The sequence below is a fragment of the Anthonomus grandis genome, chromosome 1 (assembly GCF_022605725.1).
Source record: "Anthonomus grandis grandis chromosome 1, icAntGran1.3, whole genome shotgun sequence".
NCBI lineage: Eukaryota > Metazoa > Arthropoda > Insecta > Coleoptera > Curculionidae > Anthonomus > Anthonomus grandis.
In genome coordinates, this window is record NC_065546.1 from 23,849,172 (window position 1) to 23,873,809 (window position 24,638).

General features: G+C 31.4%; 1 protein-coding gene and 1 long non-coding RNA gene across 4 annotated transcripts in view; one reads left to right on the forward strand and one right to left on the reverse strand.

Moving 5' to 3' along the window:
- LOC126734124 (protein TFG-like) overlaps positions 1-1,496 on the reverse strand; it is a 42,698-nt gene extending 41,202 nt beyond the window's left edge. For both annotated transcript variants that reach the window (XM_050437661.1, XM_050437664.1), the window contains exons 1-2: positions 1,348-1,496; positions 1,100-1,295 (exon numbers count right to left, since the gene is read on the reverse strand). In XM_050437661.1, coding sequence (XP_050293618.1) covers positions 1,100-1,295; positions 1,348-1,374 — 223 coding nt within the window. In that variant the 5' untranslated portion in view covers positions 1,375-1,496. The remainder of the gene's footprint in view (positions 1-1,099; positions 1,296-1,347) is intronic.
- On the forward strand, positions 1-23,902 carry LOC126734180 (uncharacterized). 2 transcript variants are annotated; one of them, XR_007660002.1, is made up of 3 exons: positions 1-622; positions 1,324-1,552; positions 23,619-23,902. It is a non-coding gene; the product is annotated as an uncharacterized LOC126734180 (long non-coding RNA). The 2 variants fall into 2 exon arrangements; XR_007660004.1 differs by lacking the exon at positions 23,619-23,902 and having other exon boundaries at positions 1,324-2,142.
- The last annotated feature ends 736 nt before the right edge of the window (positions 23,903-24,638 follow it).

The following is a 24,638-nucleotide window of genomic DNA, read 5'->3' on the forward strand; positions in this document are numbered from 1 at the left end:
TTTATCACCAGCCATATTTGCTGATAAAAAAAAAAACATTTATTTCCAATAAGCTAGTTACCTAATTAATTATGGGACCAATTAGCTTGTATATGCTGAAGTATATACAAGGCATACATCTCAAACTGTGAAAGAGTACTGTGGGGGAGCTCCACCTTGTTGGAAATACAAATGAAATACATTTAAAATAGTTTGTGATACCATTTGAAATAATGTATGAGGCAACCATTTGACCTACCAAATTTCAAGTTGATAAAATGTCTTATTACTACACATTTTTGCCTTCTAGTTCCTTATACATCAATATTTTTGATTTTTATAGGAGTTATTTAAGCAACAAACTAACATAAAACTAATAAAAAACAGTAGGACAAGCAATTATTAATAACAGCAACTATTATTGGTTTTAAATTTAAAAATAAGATAAGCACCAGTTATCAGAAAATAAATACAAAAGGAGTAAATAGTTGACATACCACAAATATGTCATTAAACCTCAAATATGTAATTGAACTAGTTACAGATTGATCCTGAACAAGTAACAAAACATCTGCGAACAGCAAGATTTCAAACTAGAAGTTCAGGACTGGTCACTGTGAACACTCTTTTTAACAATGTGCATGTAAGTTAATTCTGTCCAGGACTGTCACTGGGAAAGAAGTTATTTTGGCTCAATATTCACTGATCAACTATCAACCAATTAAGTTTTTTTTGACACTGTTAAATAGACATTTTAATGCCCTTTAGAACAATGTGTCAAATGGAGGTGACACATCATTGTAAGCAGCATTAAAATGTATGGGGTTTCCATTTGACATATCAAAGAGAGTCTGAGGTTTTTTTAAAAACTGGTTATTAAGGGCGGTCATTTTGAAATGAAAGCACTGTATAATTTCAACATCCATACACAGAATGAAAAGTTTTTATTGCTTAACAGTCCCATATGCTAAATATATTTTTATTAAAACATGAATTTTAAATGTGATAACAGTTACTTTGATGACTAAAACAGACAGTGAAATAACTAATGTAGCTGCCATTGAAGCAGAAATATGGTAATGGAAAAACAAAAAAAAAAAGGAAACAAGTGATTACATACCTTCATCTTTGTACTTAAGGGTAATATCGTCGTTTGCCGTTAATTTTCCTCTGAAAACTCGTTGCATCATTAAAACTAGTTCATCGTATGTTATAGCATCGTTGTGTATAGGAAACCTGCGAATATCGTCACCGAACTGAACTTTAATTATTAATTTACCGCTTAGATCCAGGTCAGTCTTCATGTCCATTTTGTCCTGTAAACGATGCTGTTATTTATTCTAGTTGGAGCGAGAAAAGATTACTTACCCCGTCGCTTTGAAGCCGTTTTCTCATTAAAAACAGGAATAAGAAGCCGGAATTCCTTGAAAATGAGAATTAAAAGTGCTAAAACTTCAGAAAAACATCAAACATAAAGCCAACGTTTAGCTATCTTCTCCTGTCAAAATGGACCGGGCGAACTGCTGACTTGCTGTCTGTCAAGTGTCAAAACTGCTCGCATCTGCCGACAAAGGTAGGTCTTCCAACCAGGCGGTAAAAGAATCTCACCAATATAGCAACACTCAAGTTTTTTACTCAGCCAAGTAGCAACGAAAATCAATTTAACTTTAAATCGCATTCACCTAAAATAGTTAGCTTATTTTAAAGAAAATGAAACTAAAAAAAATTATTTGAATAATGAATTGACAGATGGATAAATAGAAAATTTAATTTTTATTTTGGTTAAAGCCATGTGATACTTTCGGGTATGATTCGCGTCACTCTAAACTAAAAGCAAAAGCAGTTATATTTGAATTGTTTATTAATAATCATACAAAAAAAGATAGATACAGGTCCACTTTAATACATGCATTCATTTATTATGACTGGTGGCGGAGCCCTACCGGAGGTTTCGCGGAGCACACTTTGAGTAACGCTGGATAGGCAAATTTAATAACATAAAAATTGCTTTTTCTTCTTAAAAATTCTTTAACCTGAATCTTAATGATGTAAAAAAAAATTAAAAACAAAGGCCTAAATAGAATGTCTGTAGAATTCATTAATTTTCAAGCGGCAAATAACTTTGTAAAAAATAAAACTTTACTCAATAAAGGCTATAAAATATTCATTCCTTTTAATTTTGCCACATGCAAGGGGTTAGTCAGGCAGATAGATTTAGTAATAGGGGAAGGAGAACTCTTAGGCTAGCCGCATATTGAACGTAGGGCAGCAGAGCACAGCACAGCCTAGGGCAGCAGAGGATTTTGTAACACACGCAATTAAATTAAACGCCGCATATTAGACGTAGCAGGACGTAGCAGAGGCGAGGCCTGTGCGACATAGTAACAGAGTACTTTATCCGGCCTCAGTCGGTTGTGGAGTGTGCACAGTTTTCTCTGCAGAGTGGCAGCTGTTGTAAAAAAAATGGAACTCCTAATTGACCTCGTGCGGGAAAATAAAGTATTATATGATACAAGTCATAAAGACTATATGCGTATAAATATTGTTTAATTTAAACGTCACTTAAATTACTTAGGAGATTAAATTCTCCATGCGTTCTTCTTTTTTTTAAATGAGTACTTTCACCTAAACACTTTTTTCGCCGTTTTAAATAGAAACACAACAGAATATTCTCGATTTCCGAATCCGATTCTGAATCTAAACAAAGTTCGTCTTCTGTAGACATATTTAATTCTAATAATTAATAGGTACCGTCAATTTAATTATGCTCTTTATATGACAATATAGATAAATATATACATAACAAAAAAAGACAAATAGCTACGACATGCAAAGGTCCTACGTTCAATATGCGCTCGTCGCAGAGGCAGAGCAGAGGAATAGTTTTCCTCTGCTATGTCTCGGCTGTGCTGTGCTCTGCTGCCCTACGTTCAATATGCGGCTAGCCTTATTCTGGTCAGCTGCTTCATTAGGAGACCTGCGAAGACGAACTATTGATGTTTCTCGCGAAGTGAGCCCGCAAGTTCTGCAGAATGTTCGAGAACAGTTTGAAGATAATTTATTTACTTTTTTTTTTATTTTAATTTATTTTAAGGTTGGTGGACAACATTTTCAGCATTTTCTTGATTAGTTCGGTAAGCTTTTTTTAAATTGATTTAGTTTATTTGTTTTTAAAAAATCTATTTTTCGAATTTCAATCCTCTATATTTTCTAAACGAATTGACCGATTTTCAAAAAAGTAAGCAGTAACCTATAGAAGATTAATAGCACTTTTTAATCAGATATTATTAAACCCTCATTCTTCTTTAAAAATTCTTGGAGATGATACCCCCACTTAGGAGGTTGAAGATGTTGCAATCATCTTTTCGGCAAAAGTACAAACAACATTGACTTGTTTTTGGGTTTCGCGTCTTTGAAAGAACAGGAATGGTGGTTGGTTTTACCAGAATGGCGGCATTTACTTCCTCCAGCTTCCTGTTGGATGGACTTCTTGGATGGTTTATTATTTCTTTTGTGTGTGCTATTGGTGTGGCCTGACTTGAATTTTGACACCTAATGCAGATTTCCAGCTGAGACTATGAGTGCGGAATTTATTTCCGCGGCTTCAATGCTAATTGCAATTTCGTAGGCTTTTTAAGTGTCAACTTTTTTTGACCATGAGCTCAAAGGTTTCATCCCCTACCGCGGTGATTGGAATTGCTGCCTTCAAAATATCCTTCATTTCGTTTTTTTTAAATACTGCTCCATACGAGTTATATAAAAACTCCAATTTCCTGAATATTGAAAGTTTCTAATCTTCCAATTGACATTGTATTTATTTAATTTAATTTATTACTGACTGTAATAATAATTTGAGATTTAATTTTTACAAGGTGTATAGAAATAAATAACTATTTATTCGTTGGCTTTAAACGAAGTGCTACGTCTTTATTTTGCATAGTAACAGGTAAACGACAATACATATATAAAAACCAAGAATGTTCGCATTTTTACTATATACTGCTGAATCATTAAATACCTTTACCACACATTCATAAAATTATTTTTTTAAATTCTAACTGATTTTTGAAAATGGGAACCGACTGATAATAACCTTTTTTTACCTTTTATAAAAGTGTATGACCAGCATCTTTGGAATAATGGATGAGTTTTTCGAGTTGATAATATTAAACCATCTAGCGATCTACTTAGTATATACTAAGTTTATATAAACTAGTATTTACTGGTAATGTAGGGCATTATTTAAGGATGGGGGATGTCTGGCAACAATTATAAACGTGTCGTGTTCGTCTTGTAACATCATGAGTTATTTTATTAATGAATTATTAATATTATTGGTACAATTTTGAAGGGATTTTTGATAAATTACTAGGATAAATAAAATAAATATAAATATATAGTTGAAATATACAGAGGGTATTGATATTACGGGATATTTATGCGGATAATAATAGTATAAAAATAGAATTATACGGTTTTAAGGTTGAAGGCATATATAAGGAAAATATTATTTATAATAAGAGTAATATAAATCTACAGGGTGTTAAAAATATTTACAAGAAAGATAATATTTATAATAATAGTAATAGTAGCATAACAAGAAGACAAGCATAAAGACAGTATAAATATCTGAAAAAAAAATAAAAAATGCATTATGAGCAATTTAACCCCCGCTTAAGTTCATCAATCCGTTTAAAAGTTACAGATAATTCTAGGTTTTGGTGTGAAATTGATCACTTAGGGGGAAATTGATCAGTCATAAAATTCCACTAATTGATTATTTTTTTAGGTAAAATAAAAAAGAAACATTGCAGTTTTTTAATACTTATATCATTATAGCTATTATATCTGCCAACTCTATGGAAAACGCGTCGCCTTCTTGTGGTTTAAAAACACTTTTTCTTCCATCGACAGATTTAAGTCCCAGAACTTCGAATTCGTTTTCATTGAAATTTTGAACTGTAGCTATGTAACGATAGCTAATACTTTTCCGCATGCCCCCCAACACTTTAATCAATAAAAATGTACCAATTTTGATCTCACTTTGACTCACTTTCAAATATTCAATTTCTTCGTTTTCCTGCAATTGGATAAATAGATCTTCGGCGGTCATGTCATCGTCGGAATTATCATTTGTTAGAGGCTCTTCAACGTCGCTGTCTGAACTGTTGGAATCATTTTGGGCTGTCACACTTTTCCCTGGCTGAACATCAAGTTTTGTTCTCTTCTTATTTCGTCTTGTTGGAGCATTTGAAAATCTCTGTTGTTGTAAGTAATTTACCAACACGTTCTGCGCTTGGTCTTGATTAAAATCTTCTCTAGGCAGCTTGTCTAATACTCGGTTTGGATTTAAAGGGACTGTGCGACTTGCTTCAAAAGAAGAAATAAGATTTCGTTTAACCGCATGAGGTATTTTATTTTTGGATAGTTTACTATCCATTGCCACCAAGGTTTTTTACAACAAATGTGGGAAATCCTTTTTGTCAATTGATGAATGTGTCGGATACGTATTTTTCTATTCTAGCAAGACTTCTCTCCAGGCCATTTTAAATAGCCTGAAAAACCCTACGTCCAACGGCTGACATAAATGTGTCGCGTTCTTTGGCAGGCATACAAATCCAATGTTATGTTCTTCACACAGTCTAATAACTTCTTCTGTGAAATGTGAGGCTAAGTTATCGCCTATTAGAATTTTTCGCCCTTGCTGTCTTTTGGCATGTGGAAGAAACACAGACTTAAACCAGTCATTAAAAGTTTCGGCGTCCATCCACCCATGTGACGTTCGGTTGTATCGTGATCCACCTGCACAGCATCTCTCTATGCAACAGGGTTCTAATTTTAGTCCTTATTCAGTCCACTGCGCCCACATTTTTTCTGCTCGATAAATTACATATGGTGGCAAAAGAACTCCTGCTGCAGAACCACACATCATTACTGAGGTTGCAGATTTAGTAAAACTGCACACTTGTTCAGGGTATTTTACTCCACGGGAATATATTAGTTTTTTGCGCCCAGGGTCGTCAAGCAAATTAGTTTCATCATAATTATATACGTTGCACGACGGAATACCATTTAAAGTTGTTTTAAGGTTTTCAAAATATTCAGTTAATGTTTGCCTGAAAACATCAGCACGAGCCCTTTTAATATTAGCTGCAAGCCTTTGAGCTATAAAATTGTTATGTCTTTTTAACAGCGAAAATACCCAATCGGTACCGGGTAAATTGTCCTTAAATTTTGCCACTGAACGACCTTGGGTATCTAGCAGGTTTTTTTGTCATATGCCTTAAATCTGTTAAATTAAGAGGAAACCCCCATTCGCCACAAATAGCAACACATTTAAGAATTGATTACTCTTCATTCGAGCTAAAAACGGTTTACCCGCCGTTACTTTTAACATGACGCTCACGGTATCTATTATTTAAGGTCCCGTAAGAAATCTTGAACCATTTTGCAGTTTTGCGTAAATTCCACCCTTCATTTATGACCTTTTCTAACGCTTTTTCTATGGACTCTTGACCGTAGCCTTTGTACCTTCGTGCCCCAACTTTTCTCTTATAAACTCTCGGCATTATGTCAATATTCTAAAACCAAAAATATTATTATACTAGTAGTACTATACCCTTAAAATTATATAAGCTTTACAATCTGCTGATCAATTTCACCCCATCCAATAAATCTTAAAATTTGACAAAATCCGGCAAAGCCGCAAACTTCATTTTGAGGTTATGAAAATACAAGATATTCAGGATACTAAATATATCACGCACATATCCACAATTTGCATGTATTCTTAAATAGCAGTCAAATTTTGGAAGGTTATATTTTTGTCTAAATATTATTTTTACAAATTTTGGAAGGTTTTATTTTGTCTAAACATGTTTGAGAGCCGCCAACTCCAAAAAAAACGTTCAACTGACAAAAAACATGCACATGGATCACTAGCAACACCATTACTGAATACGATTTTTTACCGAACGGAAAAAATCGGCAAATATGCGCGGGAAATTTAAACGTAAAATAGTTTGATATGGTGATCAAAGTCGCCCCGCGAAATCAAATTCACCACATTTCACGGTAATAATAGTTTAATTTTAGTCAGGGTTCTTTTAGTGAAGGTTGCCAAATTGGTAATAAATTTATATTAATTAATAATAATATAATTTATTAATTAATAATAATAATAGTTTACCAATTTAGAAAAAAACACATTGATGCGGTGTCAAAAAAAGGTGTATTTTTTATATTTTTTACTATATTACTGATATCACGGCTTTTATAGCTTCTAGTCAATACGTTGATAAATTCTTTCATTCTTTTTTTTCCTTTAAATTTTTTGAAATTTTAATATAATTGCCTTTTAAAATAAAAAAAAAATAAAAAACAAACCCATTTGTCCTATCCCAATACATAGCTTCTTATAGGACTTGATCTTTCTCTTTAGATTGTGGCACTCGTATGAATTGTGGAAAAAATTGTCATAAAGCTTTTTTACTACTTTTTAAATCGTCTTTAAGCAAAAAAAATAAATTTTAAATTCGGAGCGTATTTTGAAAAAATGGTCATTTTGACCCCGGATTTTGTTCGAAAATCGAAAAATGCAAAGAAATAGGTTTTCAGTTCGTTTTAGAGTCAAATCGGTAATAATATTTTTTAAAGGTACTCTGAAGTAATGCAGCTTAGAAAAATAAAAAATTTAAATTTTTCCATAAGGCTCATGATAATTCGATATTTATGTTTTATAGTTTTTTTTTATTTTCTCCGATTCTATGATAGCTAGAACCGATTTGTTTTAACATACGGATACCTCGTATTATTCCTGAGAACTTTTATTCGAAACAAAAAGTTATCAGGGTTACAGTTAATTTAGAAAAAAATAAAAATTATTTTTTCGAAATTTTTCGTGGGTATTCGATTTTTGACCAAAAAAAAATATTTTTTTATTGGATTTTTTTACTGAAAATTGCTAGTTTAAGGCTTACTTTAATAAAATTTGCCAATAATCATTTTTGGAAAAAAAATGGTACCATGGAAAAAAACATCTTTTCTTTTCTTTTTTCCACATTTTTACTAATATCTCGGCTTCTATAGCTTCGATTCAATTCGTTGATTGTTTCTTTTATTCCTTTTTCTTCTCCTGCCAATTCCTCTTATATTTTATTACAATTGGCTTTCAAAAATAATACTGAAGAATCAAAAAAATCTGCCTAAAAACCCTTTTGTTCTATCTCAATACATAGATTCTTATGGGATCTAATGTTTTCTTTTTATTTTGTGTCACTTTTATCAATCTTGGAAAATTTGTTTATAAAGCTTTTTTACTCGAAAATCGAAAAATGCAAAGAAATAGGTTTTCCGTTCATTTTAGAGTCAAATCGGTAATATATTTTTTTAAAGGTTCTCTGAAGTAGTACAGGATACTAAAATAAAAAATTTAAATTTTTCCATTTTCTCATGATAATTCGATATTTATGTTTTATAGTTTTTTCAATTTCCTCCGATTCTATGATAGCTAGAACCAATTCGTTTTGACATACGGATACCTCGTAACATTCCTGAGAACTTTTATTTGAAACAAAAAGTTGTCAGAGTTACAGATAATTTAGAAAAAAATAAAAATCATTTTTTCAAAATTTTTCGTGGGTCTCGTAAACTTTTTTGCTCTTGGTTTAACCTGGCTTCTTAGGGCAAAGCCTATTTCCTTCACCAAAAATGTAGGACATAGAGAAAATAATATTGTCATTTGCCAATAACGACCTTTATTCTCCTTAATGTTTTTAGGCTCTAATGTTAACATACAATCATAATTTTTAATAAAGATAATACGTGTGTGTCTATATTATGTGTTATGCTTAATACATGTTGTCCTTATCTTAATAAAAATTTTTATATATGTACATATAACTTCTGCCTATTCTATGTGAACTATACAATTATTATTTAAATAATATATAAAATTATTAAGCAATAAACTTAATAAGGTTACAAAAATATTTATTACATGGCAAACCTGTATACAACTAAACTTTGTTATGACTATTTTTTATATGCTCATAAGAAGTTAATTTTAACTTCTGCACTTTTTTCTTTCACATCCTCCAACTTTTCACAGCAAAATGAATTTCAGTGAATCATTCACTGAATTTAAAAAAAAAACCTTTGTATGAGTATAACTATGATACTTATATTTTATTTTCATATAGAAAAATAAGAAAGATGTGGAGATTTAAAATATTTTCCAACATTTGTTTGGATTTTGGAAACTCCCGTTGCCGGTGGCGTTTATGTTTGTGGGCACAAAATATTAACCCAGGGGAAATAGAAGAGGAACTGCAATGCTAACGTCAAATCATAAAAGATTAGTTCCCGGCCGAACCGCATTTATTTCGCATGGCGTGGTGATCGCGGGAATTTTGAAAGCATGATATCTAATATAGTTTATTTTAAGATCGCTTTTTTAAAGAATTTAAACTGAATTGGTGCCAATTTAAATGTATTGTATTCATGATTGTTTTCACGCACTTAATTTTGGACCAATTAAGTTTAAATTTGATTTGAATCGATTAATTAAATGTAAAAGTATCTACATTATGTACGAAGTGATTTTTATATTTCATACAATGGCATTTTTTTGTTTAAAAATATAAGGTTTAAATTTTAATTTTTTTTTATGTTGATTAATAAAGTGGCAACAAAAAAAAACAATTAAACATCGCGATAAAACCAAAAATTTTTTTTCTTTTTAATTTTAAACCTATTTTAAAAATTTTGGTATATAAACCCTAAATATTTGAAATCAGGAAGAATTTATCTTTTGATTGGAAAAACATTATAAAGTGTGTTTTCAAAATATTAGGTAATAAAGTATTTAAATTATATACTATACTTTGAAATCGCGACGTTCAATTGTTTTTTTTTAAAGATTCTTAATCAGCATTAAAAGTTAGCCATTGTATGAAATAGAAAGAATTACCCTGTAAACGTTAACTAAATTAAATCGAAAGCAAACTATCAGAATTAAAAAAAAATAAGAGTAAAAGTATTTTTTGTCAACCCAGACCTTTTTATTACAACCTTTTTATAACTAAATAAAAAAGGATTACACAAGAAATAAGTGCAACGTAACAACAATTTTACTGACAAGAAACTAGAAGAAAATTATGAAATTGGGATGGGTTTAAATAAAACACATTATGAAAAAGTATCTATTTATTATAATAAATGGATGTAAGAACTACTTTTTCTTTCTTCTCTTCTCTAATTGTTTATGCCTGTTATAGGCATGTAGTCTTACAGGGTCAAAGTTGGCCGCAGAAGTTTGATTTTACTAGATATTTAAATTTTTCATCAATGCCCCTACAAATTTTATTTATTCTCTTGCACCACCAAAATATGCAACATTTAATTATAATTTTTCTAAGAAGTGCATCCTGTTGAGGGTGATTTGAACAATTAAGAAATTTAAATGAATCCATTTTGCTTCTCATCCAATATTTTCATTAATTTTTCTTTATAGCAAACTCTTGGTATGAGATAGAACAGGGTCAGGGTTATTGATCTGACTTAACCACATTTGTAAACGCTCTGGGTCTTTAGGAACATCTCGGTGCATCACAAGTGAACCAGGAGCAACTTGGAACTGAGCATTTCTTCTTTGAGTCCACATTCAAATGTTCCATGTTTAAAGAAACAAAATATGACAGTAATCTGCAAGAAGTATACAAAGCTTATTTAATTGCAAAGAAGTAGTTACCCATTCATATTGATATTTTTAATTTTATGTAAAAATTGATACTGGAAGATCATTACAAAATTCCAAGTTAACAAGCCTTACATCCAAGCTTATTTCTAATTTAAGTTGGATTATTGTTTTCACAATGAAGCAGCAAAAAAATATACTTGAAAAATGGTCAAAATCAAAAGTCATTTTATTATATCAGGCAATCCAAAACAAGTAAAAAAATTGGGAGGCAGGCACTTTTTGGGTTGGAATTTTGTATGAAAATTTTTTAATTCACAGTTGACACTACTGAAAATTGTTATAATTAGTGTTTTTGGTATTTGTTACATTAGGATCGAATTGAATTAACTTGAAAATACTATATTTATTTAGTTTATTACTCAATTTATTTACTTTGACAAACCACATTACAGACTTTAAGCTGCCCATAAACAACGATTTTTTACAACCTACTGGATTGCCATTGGGATTGCTTACATTGAAGTGCCAAAGTCCTTTGGGTACCCCTGCCCCTCCCACCCCCCGCAAGTTTTTACTCCTGGCGTCAAAAATTTCTTGAGCATTTATAGAGGCATGTTGTTTTTTATTACTATTTTTTTAAAAATGGTCGAGGGGCCCCTTACATCTTTGGGGCCCCCTCACAATGCAGATTGCCTAATTGGAAACCCGAAAACCCTATATAGTAGGACAGCCAACTGCAAATTTTTGAGCTCATCCAATAACAAGATGGCATAAGCTCTACAATATTGATTTCAAATAACAGGATACAGGTATGACACATGTGAAATTATTGTTAATCTCTTCCAAAAAAGTGTGCCATGAATTTAGCACAGGGTGATCCCTTACACCCTAGCACAGAAACATTTCTACTTGTATACCTATTTTGATCAGTCTCCAATGGCATAGTTAGTTATTCCTTGTTACCAAATAAAATTGATTGGGTAAAGTATAAAGTATAATAAGTATTAAAAAGAGTCACTGTTTTTATAACTTTTCACAGGATAAGACAATATGCAAAGGAGCGATTTGACCATAATATACATACCATAAGATGAGCTTGAGAATTTGCAGTCCGCTAATGACTAGTAGAATTAGTTCTATGACCACTAATTAGGTTGGTATATTGATACCTATAGTATCAAAGGCAAAAACTATTACTACTACTATTATTACTACTTAAAAATCAAACATTTCTCTTTAGGTGAGTTTTCTGAAGTAAAAATAGGTCCTATTTAGTCTATATTTAACATTTAGTGGCGTGCCAATAGGGCCTGCATTGTGAGGAGCCCCGGAGGTTTAGGGAGCCCCATAAAAAAAAATTGTAAGAGGGCCCCAAAAGACTTCAGCGCACCACTGTTTAATACATTACTTAGTATTAATTGTTATTTTATAAAATTTATTATTTTTTGTATGATGACTAAGCAAGCAAAAGAAAGGAACTAATTTATAATTAAACTATAATTTTAAATTTTAGGCATAAACAATAGGTAATAGGGAGTAAAATATAAGTAAAATCAAACCTAATAGTAGGTACGTACCTATTTACTTTCCTACTTAGAAAACCAAAGTGGATTGGATGATCGCCCACGTAGTATCGCACTATCACAAATAGTCTAAAATGTCTAATTAAATAATACCACAGATCTAACGAGACAAACAGATACGTAATCTTACGGCGGTATATGGAACACGGTGTTTGGCGGCGTTTTGATCAAGCGATCAGTTAAATTCTCAATATTTCAAATTTTGCTTCTCTCGCGGCAATACGATATTAGACCACGTTGCCAGATTATAAGCCATATGTGAATTATTAGGATAGAATCTCTCCTGATATCTACAGACGCGATTTATTGATTGTTTAGTCGAAATACGTATGCTGTCCGGCCAAACTAAAAAGACTTTCTCGTCTTTTTCGTGGGTTGCGATGCCGTGAATATCAACATACCTACATATATTGAAGTTGTTATAATTATTATAACTTATTAGATGGATGGATGGATCGATTTGGAGGTGTTATATTAACTTATTAGATGTTATTTGGTGGTAAAGTACTAATGTGTGCTTGGTGTTGAAAGACGTTATTAAAATTATCAAATAATTAATTGTTTTTTTTTTTGTAAAATTTAATTATTAAAAAGCTTTTTGGAGTTGTATAAAAAAACAATAAAATTAATTGAAAAACGTAAAATTTTTATCGAGATAGGTATTTAAAACCAGCCATTGTCAAATTTAACAAATTGTCTTAATTTTATTAAAATTGGTGGTCATTAATATACCAGGCGTTTTAAGAAAAAAAATTTTCAGTGTTATATTATACCTTAACATGAATCCTAGCCTTTGTCTATTCAAATTTTGATCTCCGCTATTAAATTTAAAATGTTTAAAATGATAAATCAAAAAATAACTTTTTTCATGTAAAATCATCCATGTAAGATCATCTATGATGATTCTTAAAAAACGCACTATAGATAAAGTATAGTATAAAAAATATTCTTAGGTAAGTTAAGTACACTATATTTTTCTTACAAATTTTGCAAATTTCTAATTTTTTGTTTGTGATTTTTTGACATTTTCCGTGACCATTTGCAGAACTTAAATAAATCTATTTGAACAAGTTTGTTATTATGGTCATGACAGTCGTCAGTTTTTTCCCCAACCATATTAGATGTTTTGAAACAATTTTATTTTTAATTTTTGTTGCCACAAACTGAAAGTGAAAACAGTGAAACTTTTATGAAGGGAAAAAATTTGAGAAGGGTCTGTAAATTTTGTGCTGTTTTGAAAATTTAATTTGCATTTTTTAAATTGTTCGATAACACGTCGAACTAAATACCCCGCATAATAGTTATTTGCCGATTCTTCCAAATTTATCTTAGGTTCTTTGATTGCTGCAATTTCTTCTAATTCAGAAACCGGACTTTCAGACCGATCTTCTTTAGTATTTAGTTCTTGTGATATATGAACACCTTGAGTGGTTTTTTCGCTGTCACATTTTGTATCAATATTCCTTGTAATTCCTGACAACAAAAGTTGAGTATCTGTATCATCTTCGCAATTCGATAACTTTGATGGAGTTAATAAACCCGTTATAGATTTAATCCTGAAAAATAGTCGAAATGACTTTGCAGTTGGATTTAAATTCCAACCACCTTGTTGCCTGGCCATTGAAAACAAGTTTTCCAAGAAATCTTGATTTAATCTATTTGTAAGAATAAACTGAATATTTTCCTTTTTTTTCACTTTCAAAAAGCTGTTCAATTGCATTTATAGTATGAATAATTCCATCGAAACATGGAGGCCTTGTTTCGCTAATTACGGTCTTTCCCTTTTTACGGTACAACTTAATCAATGCTTCAAAAACAGATTTACCTTTGCCAAAAACCAGATTCACACAAGAACTGTTTTCGCTAAGACCACGGTTAAAAGGATTTTTGGCAAAAGGGCGTTTGCTATTTAAAGCATCGAATAAATTGTTCATTTCCCAACTTAAAAGTTCCCGACAACAAATTGTTCCTAATACTTTTGAAAAGATGCGGAGCATCAAATAGAGCAAACATTTTTAAATCATTATAATAAAAAAAAGGTCGTTCCTTACTAACACACAATAATTTAAAAGCTGCCCTAGGACTTCCTTGGTCACATACTATTGCCTTGGGAATAAAACCAATCTCATTTAGAGATTTTAAAACGTAAAAAATCAAAAGTTTTAAATTCTTGCCACTTGTAGTGGTGTGAGAGAAAAAGTATGCAAGTGGAAATTTCCATGATGAATATATGCCTCTAATAGAAAAAACTAAGACATGAGTGGCTTCCCTTGGTTTTCGTCCTAGAGGACCTAAGTCTTCAAAACCTTCTATTAGGTCCAGTTTTTTATTATATTCGAGGCATTTTTTGATTGACATTTCATCAAAAGCCACCAAACATTTTTTTTCATTCTTATCCATACCTGCACACTTCAGCTTAAGACAGGTTTTTATATTATCATCTACGCCAGTCTTAAATGTATTTTGACCAATGCATTTTTGAATGGTTGAGGTAAATGGTAATATAATGCCTTTTCTTCTTAAAAAATTGTAACACGATGGTGATTTATAGTACAGGGAGACCGCCAACTCCTTTTCGTTGCGGGAATATAAAGTACGACGTTTACCCCGTACTTGCATCATAACAAACGTTTTTGCAGGCGCAGGCATGGATAAGAATGATAAAAAAGGTAACAAATTAAAAATTGAAAATTTGCACTTGCGAACTTTTTCTCTCAACCGAGTAATTCTTCTCTTAATATTATGATTTTTTTCCTTTGATAAGAGATTTTATTTTTAAGTTTTACTTTTCTTGGACTGTTAAGAGTATCCGGGAAGTCGATAATTTTTTTAACAAACTCGTTTTCTTCTTCAAATTTCATTTTTTTCTTGGAAGGTGGACTTAAACACGGACTATCACTTAATGACACGTTAGTCTTGATATTTGTATAGGTCTTTTTGGGCGTTAAAACGCGTAAATTCTGTTCACTGTCCAATAAACATTTATAATTAATAGGAACGGCACTGTCTTTTAATCGATGTCTTTTTTCCGTTTTCCAGTCATTCTCTGTAAAATGTCTTTCGCAAATATATTTGTTTTTAAGCATATCTTCCGGAAAACCGACTAGTTGTGTATTTCCTAAAATAACAAACATCGTTAAAAAATAAATAAATAAATAAATAATATCTTTATTTAGCAAAAGCTACATTCAATAAAAACATAAATAAAAAATAAAGTAAAAGTATAAGTTGGCCATAACTGTATCAGGACACTCCGGTTTGTCCATGGATGGTCTCGGTAATCCAGAAACAGCATCCCGGTTCCAGAAATATCCTGTCAGAGGTAGACCATAAATTAAAACTAGACTTAACCTAAACATTATTTTAAACATTATTTCCTTGCCCACTTATTAAAAGCACAGTTAATTGTTGTTTGCCTTATAATAATGAAAATAATGTCGACTCTGAACAGGTTGATCGAGTCGGTTCGGTTGCAATCAGCCGATGACACACATTTGGAACTTGGTTGACCTTGCTGACCAGATACATTGGTCCCCTAAGGTTTTACACTTTTAATTTCTAAGGTGTAACACTAAGAAATGCTTCGGTAGTTCCAAGAAGCTGTAACCAGTATCCCGGTTGGCCCAAAAATACCCAGTCAACAGATAAACCAACAATCAAGATGATGATTGGAGCGGAAACAATGCATACTATAGTAAAACTTAATAAACTACATAATTAAAATAACATAATAAAATAACAAACACAATTTTACTTATTCATAATAAATTTTCTCAAGAGCCCTCTGAATTGATTCAAAGTAATACAATTTTTGATGTTAGCAGGCAAGTTGTTAAATAGGATTAAACCTTTGTATAGAACTGAATTATGCATTTGGGTTGTGTTACATCTGTCGACTAGTATGAAGTCTATACGATTTCTCGTTTGGCATCGAAAATTGTTCCCAAATATTTAATTTCCTTGGCATACAAAATACTTTCCCCATTAACAGAAATCTGTATATTGCCCATGTCTATAGAACTTAATCTAGATTTCTTGCCAAATATACAAAACTTGGATTTACTTGCATTTAAACTTAGTTTATTTCTACAGAGCCAGATGAATAAGTTATTGAGTTCAACGTTCATGACCTGTTGCAGTTGATGAATGTCTTTACCCACCACATATAACATTGTATCGTCCGCAAACAACACCACATTACACCCCCGCACTACCTCCACCATATCGTTGACATACAATAAAAATAGCAAGGGGCCCAAGACCGTTCCCTGCGGTACACCATGCTTTACATTAACACTTTCAGATGAACTATTTTTGTACATGACTCGCTGAACTCTACCACTTAGATAAGATTGAAACCACTTCAATACATTATGTTTAAGGCCTAACCGTTCTAATTTCCTAATTAACATTTCTCTACTCACGGTTTCAAACGCTCTCTTAAAATCCAAAAATACAGCAAGTACTAGATTATCAGAGTCAAGGGCCCTGAGAAAATTATCAACTATATTAATAATGACAGACTCACATGAATGATTCTCACGGAACCCCGATTGGTTAGGCACAACTATTTTATTTATATTACAATGTTCGAGTAGCTGTTCCTTAACACATACTTCAAGGAGCTTCTCATAAATAGGTACGGTGTTAATTGGCCGAAATTCATTACACAAATTAGTGTTTTGCACTTTTGGAATAGGAACAACAGTAGAAAGTTTCCAGGCTTGCGGAAAAATCCTAGTACTTAAGGATGTATTGATAATATCCAAAAGATCACCCACAACATAAGCAACATCGCAAAGAACCTGCTTAGAGATGCCACTCTCCCCACCACCAACGTTTTTTAGATTTTTAAGTATTTCCTTCATTTTAGTCATCGAAACTTTATTAAATTGTGTCAAGGTTTTCTGGACTGAAGGTGGTTCAATGAAATATGTTTGGCCATTTGCTGCTGGTGGAATATCTGCAAGAATAAGATCAATACTATTCACGAAATAATTATTAAATCTATGTGCAATATCATCCTCCTGTGTAATGATTTCATTTTCAAACTTTATTTCATTAGGCATGTTTTGGTTTTTTCCTGGCAAAAGCGGCTTCAGATTTTTCCAGAGTTCTTTTTGATTATTTTTATTTAGATCTATGGTATTCGCAAAAATTCTATCCTTTTCTACTCTTATCTTGCTTACTATGTTATTTCTTATAGCTTTATATTCATTCCAAACGTTGTCGTTGTTTTCTATGGCAGCCCTTTTATATAATCGATCCCTTTCCTGCATTTGCTCCCTTATATCTTGAGTTATCCATTTTTTATCGGCATATTTCTGTTTTTGCACAATTTTAATCCTTGGACACATACTGTCAAGAATTGTTCTAATATCTCTGACAAAAGTATTAGCTAGTAAGTCAACATCTGAACTATTTCTATTCCAATTGCATGTAAGCAGTTCTTCCTGAAGTTTATGGCATTTGTAGGTCTTAAAAGACCTAGTATAATAAAATATAGAATAATAGTATATAAAAGTAAATATTATCATAAGTTTAAGGAGGTGTCTAAAAAGTTTTGTTGTTTTAAAATATGCATTGTGCAAACATTTTTGCTTAAAAAAAATACTTCAAAAATCTCGCTACGATTCACCCTTTTCGAAATATTTATATTTAGGGTTTTCAATGCTCTCAAGATAAAATTTTATTTTCCCACTTGAAGTTAAAATATTTTTTAAATAGACTGTGCATAACAAGATGAATTATTATAGACGTCATTGTCACTGTTATGGTTTATGTTCTTGTCAGTTACTTTGATGCTTGGTTATAAAAATTCAAATTCACATACGTTTAGTAACGTTATTAAATTTATCACTCTGAATCATGGATGCCTTGACTTTCGGACAAGGAAAATTTTACCTAATCTTACATTTTTTTAAAGAAATCTACTGTTAAAATATTTACCATTATTTATGGGACACCCTGTATTATCTGTTTATTGTGTAAATTAACATATTATTTTTGTTAAAAAAGATGTTTTAAAAAAAGTTATATTTATTGCTAATATAGTTAAATTATATTTGTAAAGTATTAATAACAATAAGATCTTTTTAAGAAGTTTATTTTTTATTATTTTGGGGGCTTTAAGTGTTGTTTCTACTGTAAAAATAATTTTAAATTTAAAATAATCGTATAATATGTGTACTAATTTACTAAATTATTTTTGTAATAAGAAAGTAGCTCTGCATTTAAGTTTATTATTAAAAAAATATTTTGATAAAATAAGGTTTTGCCTTTTTCAATTTTTTTTAAAAGGTTAAGAGACAAAAATGTGTTTGATAATTGTTCTAGATGTCTAAATTACATTATTATTTGGTTAGAGGATAAATTTTTGGTGTCTCCGAAAACATAAATTCGAGCATAAATAACTCATATCAATAATTATTTCAATGTTCAGGCAATTATATACTATAGCTTCTATTATAGCTGTATTTACTATTAGAACTAAAGAATAATTTAGTTTTAATTTAAACATAGCATTTTAAAAAATCTTAGTTTAATTTTATTCATATGAAAACACAAACTGTGTGATGTATATGGTAAAGTAAACATAAATTTATTTTGTAACTTACCACTATTAAAAATCCAAACATCACAAATTTCTTAGCGTTTTATTGGAAATTTAAACATTTTTATTTTTTCAATACGTCTAGTATTTCCGCAATTGTAATAGTCGCATTTATTGCCTGCTGCAGTAACCCTTGAACGTGGAAGCATATTGAAAACGCAATTATGTCTTTTATAAAGATCAGACTATCAGACCCATAGAACGCACGGGAGTAAAGTGAGAAATAATCATTTACAATAATTTTCAATTTGCCTAGTTCCTAAATAAAAGGGTAAAGACGCTCATCGACTCGACGCCGTTCATCGCCGACGGCCGCAATGAATCCAACCAGCGCAGACCGAAGCAGGCATTTTTCCTAAAATACTAAAAATAGATAAAAACCTTCCTCATACAAAATTGTATTGGCAACTAAGCACGGACCGAGGAGCGAATCCGTCGGGTCGAAGTCCAATGGATCTCAACTTTTTAAAGTTGGGATCCATTCGGTGTACCGTTTTTAATGCATTGCTTTACTTATCTGTTTGTCTCGTTAAATCTGTGATAATACTAAAGAAAATGGATGGAAAATCACAAAAGTTCGCATTCGCAAAGGGACGAACAAACAACAACAAAACCGAAAACCAACCAAACGACTCCAATTTCGGGATTCCCGAACGGAAGTGGGAGGAGCCATGAGAAATCGATAATGCAGAGGAAGTGCCCTCACTTCGTGGTTCGGCCGGGAACTAATCTTTTCATTTGACCTTGGTTGTAAAGGATTCTTTTCTATCTCCGTAGGTTAATATTTTGTGCTTGTGAGCCGGAAAGTGACAGTGAAATGACAAGTGAAAGTTTCTTCTTTTCTTATGTTTCTTCTATTTTTATGGCTTAAGCCCGATAGCAACCATCGTGAGTTTTAGTTATTCAAAAACATGTTAAGGTGGCTTTACATAAAGGAACTAAGCTGTTTACAAATGGTACTACGTTGGTACTGTTTCCAAACAATACCAACGTAGTCAATTCGTTTTTCTTTTTGAGACATAATTAACAATTAAATTGTAAATAATGGTTGAGAGTTAAACGGTACGCTTTATATTATTAAAATTAATAATAGACAGAACTGTATAACTTAATTGCTACAGAATAGATGTAACTATTTGGTAGTATAGTATTTTTTTCAATCAGACCAAAGCAACTTTTTTTAAATATTTCTAATGTTGATCTGGTTTACGATTTTATTGCGGATACATCTTAGAACACTGACATAATTTTGATATTTAAAAGTTTTGAGAGTATTTTTTACTTAACTAAAAAGAGCGGAGCGTATTGTAATACATCATGGTTCTCTGAAGTATGATACCCCGAAATAATTAATATTTAAATGAAATTTATTTCTGATTTTAATATATAATTAAATTTATAAAGACCTTTCCTTTTCTCTCTGTATTTACTATAGATGATTATTTTTTCGAAAAACTAAAAAAAGAAAAAGTTGGGCAGAGCACCATGCCGAGGCTAAGGTTTAAACTCAGAGCCTCACGAGGATACGGCAGGTTTCTTCCCCACTACGTGTTTAGAGCACTCCTTGGATAATTGTGGAGATGTTTGTTTGTAATACTAACAAAAATTTTAAAAATTTCTACTGGTCCCTACGGATAAAAGTAGATGCGAAGCGTCTACTTGTTGTTAGTAGGCCTTATTTTACTATCCTTAAGTTTGTAGTACCTGAATTGGTTCCAAATCCGTCTGAGGCATCGTTCTATCTAGAATCAACAAAAACGATTCAGGTGAGTAAAACAGGTACCTATTTGTTACATTATTATTCAAAATAAAAACTAAAATGTAAACGTTTTAGGGACGAAATATTTTTATTAAAATTTTTTAACTAATCTAAACTTAAAAAAAATACCGGATGACACAGAAAAAAGGAAACACTAAATAACTTTGTTACTTTTCAAGATAAATAAATAAAATTTGGTATATCGATAGAATAGTTATACGAGCATGTTTTGACATATTCTACTGTTTGCCATCACTTCGGGTTTAACAGGAAATGACACTAACTTTCTTATTTTAAATGGGATACTTGGTATATTATTAGGTATTTCGATAGAAAATAATATTTTGGAAATAATGATACTGTATTTTCTACTTTCTGTTTTATTAATTTTTTTTCTCAATTTTAAAATAGGGTGCCATGAATGCGTTGAAAGTTTTAATTTTTAAGCAAGTAATCACGGAAAAATAGTTGTCATTGCATTTTGAAACTTAAATCTTTTACAAATTAATCAAACTAGATGTATTCAGAGCAATTTATTTTTAAAAGCTTAGCAGAGCGCTTTCGGCGTATGAGCCATCACCAGTGCTAACTGAAATGAGTTGGGTTATATGCGTAAAAACATTATAGTTAAAGGTGAACGAATGGAATGTACTCACTTGTCAGTTAAGCCCAGGAGTTTTCCATATTGGGAACACATTTGATAGTATTAAAATTATACATATAAAATTAACATTTAGACACACTTAGGACTATACAGAACACTAAACAGGACGAACAGTATTTAAAAAGGGGAGCACGTTAGTCTCCTTCATCTTTTGTTTACTTTTTATTGTGGTTTCTTAGATGGAGGGAAATACTATGTCAAACTAGGTTAACCTACAGTTAACTTCACTTTAAAATTAATATTTATATTATGCAAACCTATCAGAGTGGTAGTAGCGACAGATCGGTCTAGATGTCATTATCGTAAATGATGTGCGGTAGTACGAGTTGGTTATAAATTGGTGGTAGAAATTAGACTACAACAGTGAATTTTTGTTCGGATAAGGAAATTGTTATCCTTTAACTATGTAAAAGCAAACTTTTAAATTAGAAAACTTTGTTAATGCTTATAAAATTTTTTATATTAATTGTGGAGTCTCCTATGTAATGGAATGTAAGGTCTGTTAAGGTTTACTTGTATATTTAAACAAAAGGGATTTTTTATGAGCTAGTTGGTAATATAAATGTCCTCAAGAAAATCTAGTCGGTTGTAGTTTTTAGAAGTAACCTGCTAGAGAATTTTATAATTGGACTTTGGACTTAAATTATGGTTATTAGATTTTATATGTTTACCAAATGCAGAAGAGGGTCTACTTAAGTGCTCGGCTATGCGTGTTTTTAAGGGTCTACAAGTTCGTCCTACATATAAACAATCACAAGAATCACACTGCAATCTGTAAATACCACTCTTTGATAATGTGTCAAGTTTATCCTTGGTATTGATCAAAATCGAACCCAAGTTGTTTTTAGTTTTATAAGAAATTTGTAATTCTGATTGGTGTTTAATGAAGCTATTGTTGATTTTCTTATTTAGATGAGAATTAATGAACGGTAGAGATATAAATTTACTATCTTTTTTAACATCAGGAAAGATCTGTTTTTTAATTTTAGCTAATTTAATTTTTCTGATTAAAATATTAATTAGCTTGGGTCATAGATATTATTATAAGCAATTTGTTTAAGAATATTTATTTCGTTTTGAAAATTAGAAGAAGATAGAGGAATGCTTAAAAGACGGCGAATGTAACAATTAAAAGCAGCCACTTCGTGTTGGTGAGGGTGGTTGGAAACATTTGAAATTATGTGGTCTGTTTGAGTGGGTTTCCGGTATATTGAAAATTGTAAACTATTTCGTTGTTTATGTATTATTAAGTCTAAAAGATTCAAATTATTATTTGTATCTATTTCTAGTGTGAAAGAGATCTTAGGATGTATTTGGTTTAGTTTGTTTAAGAGTAACTGAGCTCCTACTGTGTCACAATTCAAGAAACAGAGACAATCGTCAACATATCTGTACCAATTGAAAATTTCTTTATTGTTATCAGTCATTATAAAATTTGATTCCAAGTGATCCATAAAGACCTCCGCCAAAAATGAAGATAAGCAACTGCCCACGACCAGGCCATCTGGCTGTTGGTAAAACGTATTATTGAAAAGGAAAAAATCTTAAGAAAGGCAGTGGTTAAGTAATGTTATTAGGGAAGTAAGATTATTGTTATTTATCTTGTCCTTAAAAGATATTTTTAATGATATTCACACTTTCAGATTTAGGCACTGTAGTAAAAAGATTAGTTACATCAAAAGAAACCAATAGATAATTATTAGGCAATTGTGAGTCTGTTAGTTTATTTACAAGATCAGTAGAATTTTTAACACCAAATTTAGGGCAGAAGTCTGTTAAATTTAACCATTTAAGGATAAAATTAGATAGAAAGGAAATTGGAGTGTTGGTGAAACTAACTACTGGTCTTATTGAAATTCCGATTTCATGTAACTTGGGTAAGCCGTAAAGACGTGGGGTTGCAGGGTTGCTGGATAAGAGGGTGTACGGAGCATTGTGTTCTTCTAAAAAGCGGTCAAATTGTTTTATAAGAATGGAGGTCTTTTTGACAAAGTTGTTGAAGGGACTGGACTGTGGTAGTAGATTTAAATTTATGCAATATAATAGATAGGTCGTTGCGAAGAGACGTTTTTAAATTGATGTTGTTAGAAATTTGCTCTTTATTAAAATTTCTTTATTAAAACAATATTCTAAGCCAAGTTTGAGAAGGTCCATATCAGCTCTATCAAAATTAACGTTAGAAAAATTCATAACCCTATCATGAAAAATAAATGCAGAGAATTTGTGGAAATTTTTTTCTTACCTATGTTGAAGAAAATTCTTATGACTGATAAGATTATCCAGTTTTTGTCTCAATTTATTGTATTTTATTTTCTTTTCAGTGATGATCAAGTTTTGTGGTAAGCTTGGCAAAAGCTGGAGTGACTTGTTCCTTAATACAGTTGTTGAGAAACCAGATATCCACACCTATGGTTGCTCTTTTAACTTTTAAATCTTTTACACGCTTATTTAAACTGTCCAAACCATTCATTTTGGCATTTACTTTATTTTTTTAAATAAAGCACATTATTGGGAACAACCACTTTTGAAATGCATTTTTTTTTTCAATAATTTGATATCATTATCTTTTAAATCAGTTGACAAATAAGCCCATAAGAAGAATAAGGAGGAGTCACATAAATCAACTAAATTAACGGCTCAATCATGTATACCAGATGGCATCACGTTTACGACGCATCTGCGGAGCGTCCTTCGCAGCCATTGGAACTATTTGAAAAGTAAATAGATAATCGCTATTGCAGTAGTATAATACTGAGGGTAAGTTCTGATATATTTGAGCTCCTGCTTCTAAGCAGTGATGAAAGCTCTAGTAGTAGCGACGATGAGGAAATATGTATCCTGTGCGTAAGTGTTTTTTTCAAAAATTGGCGTTTGTACCTTTTAAAAAATATATATAAATACATACCTCCATTATATCAAGACCTGGATTTAAATTGCAGTCAAGTGTATTGAATGCAATGATTTGAATGAAACAATCAAATGATCAAATTTCATAAACAGGAAAAAACCACGAAAAAATCATACCAAAACTTCATAACATAACCTTAACCTACAAATACAGGATTTCCGGATGTGGTAGATTAAACTTAGAATACGTTTAATCCAGGACATCCGTAGGAATAACCGAAGATACCGAAAAAAATGATCGGCTGTTTCGGTTGACATTTGCAACCAAGTTTTCAGGAACCGCGTTTCATAACCGAAACAAATTTAAGAAATTGTATAGTTATGGAACGGTAGCCAGCACAACCGGTTAAGTTACGAAACTTACCCTGAGTTATGTCAAAAAAACGCGGGATATTCGAATTCAGTATAAGACGGGAGATTTAAATTTAAGGCGT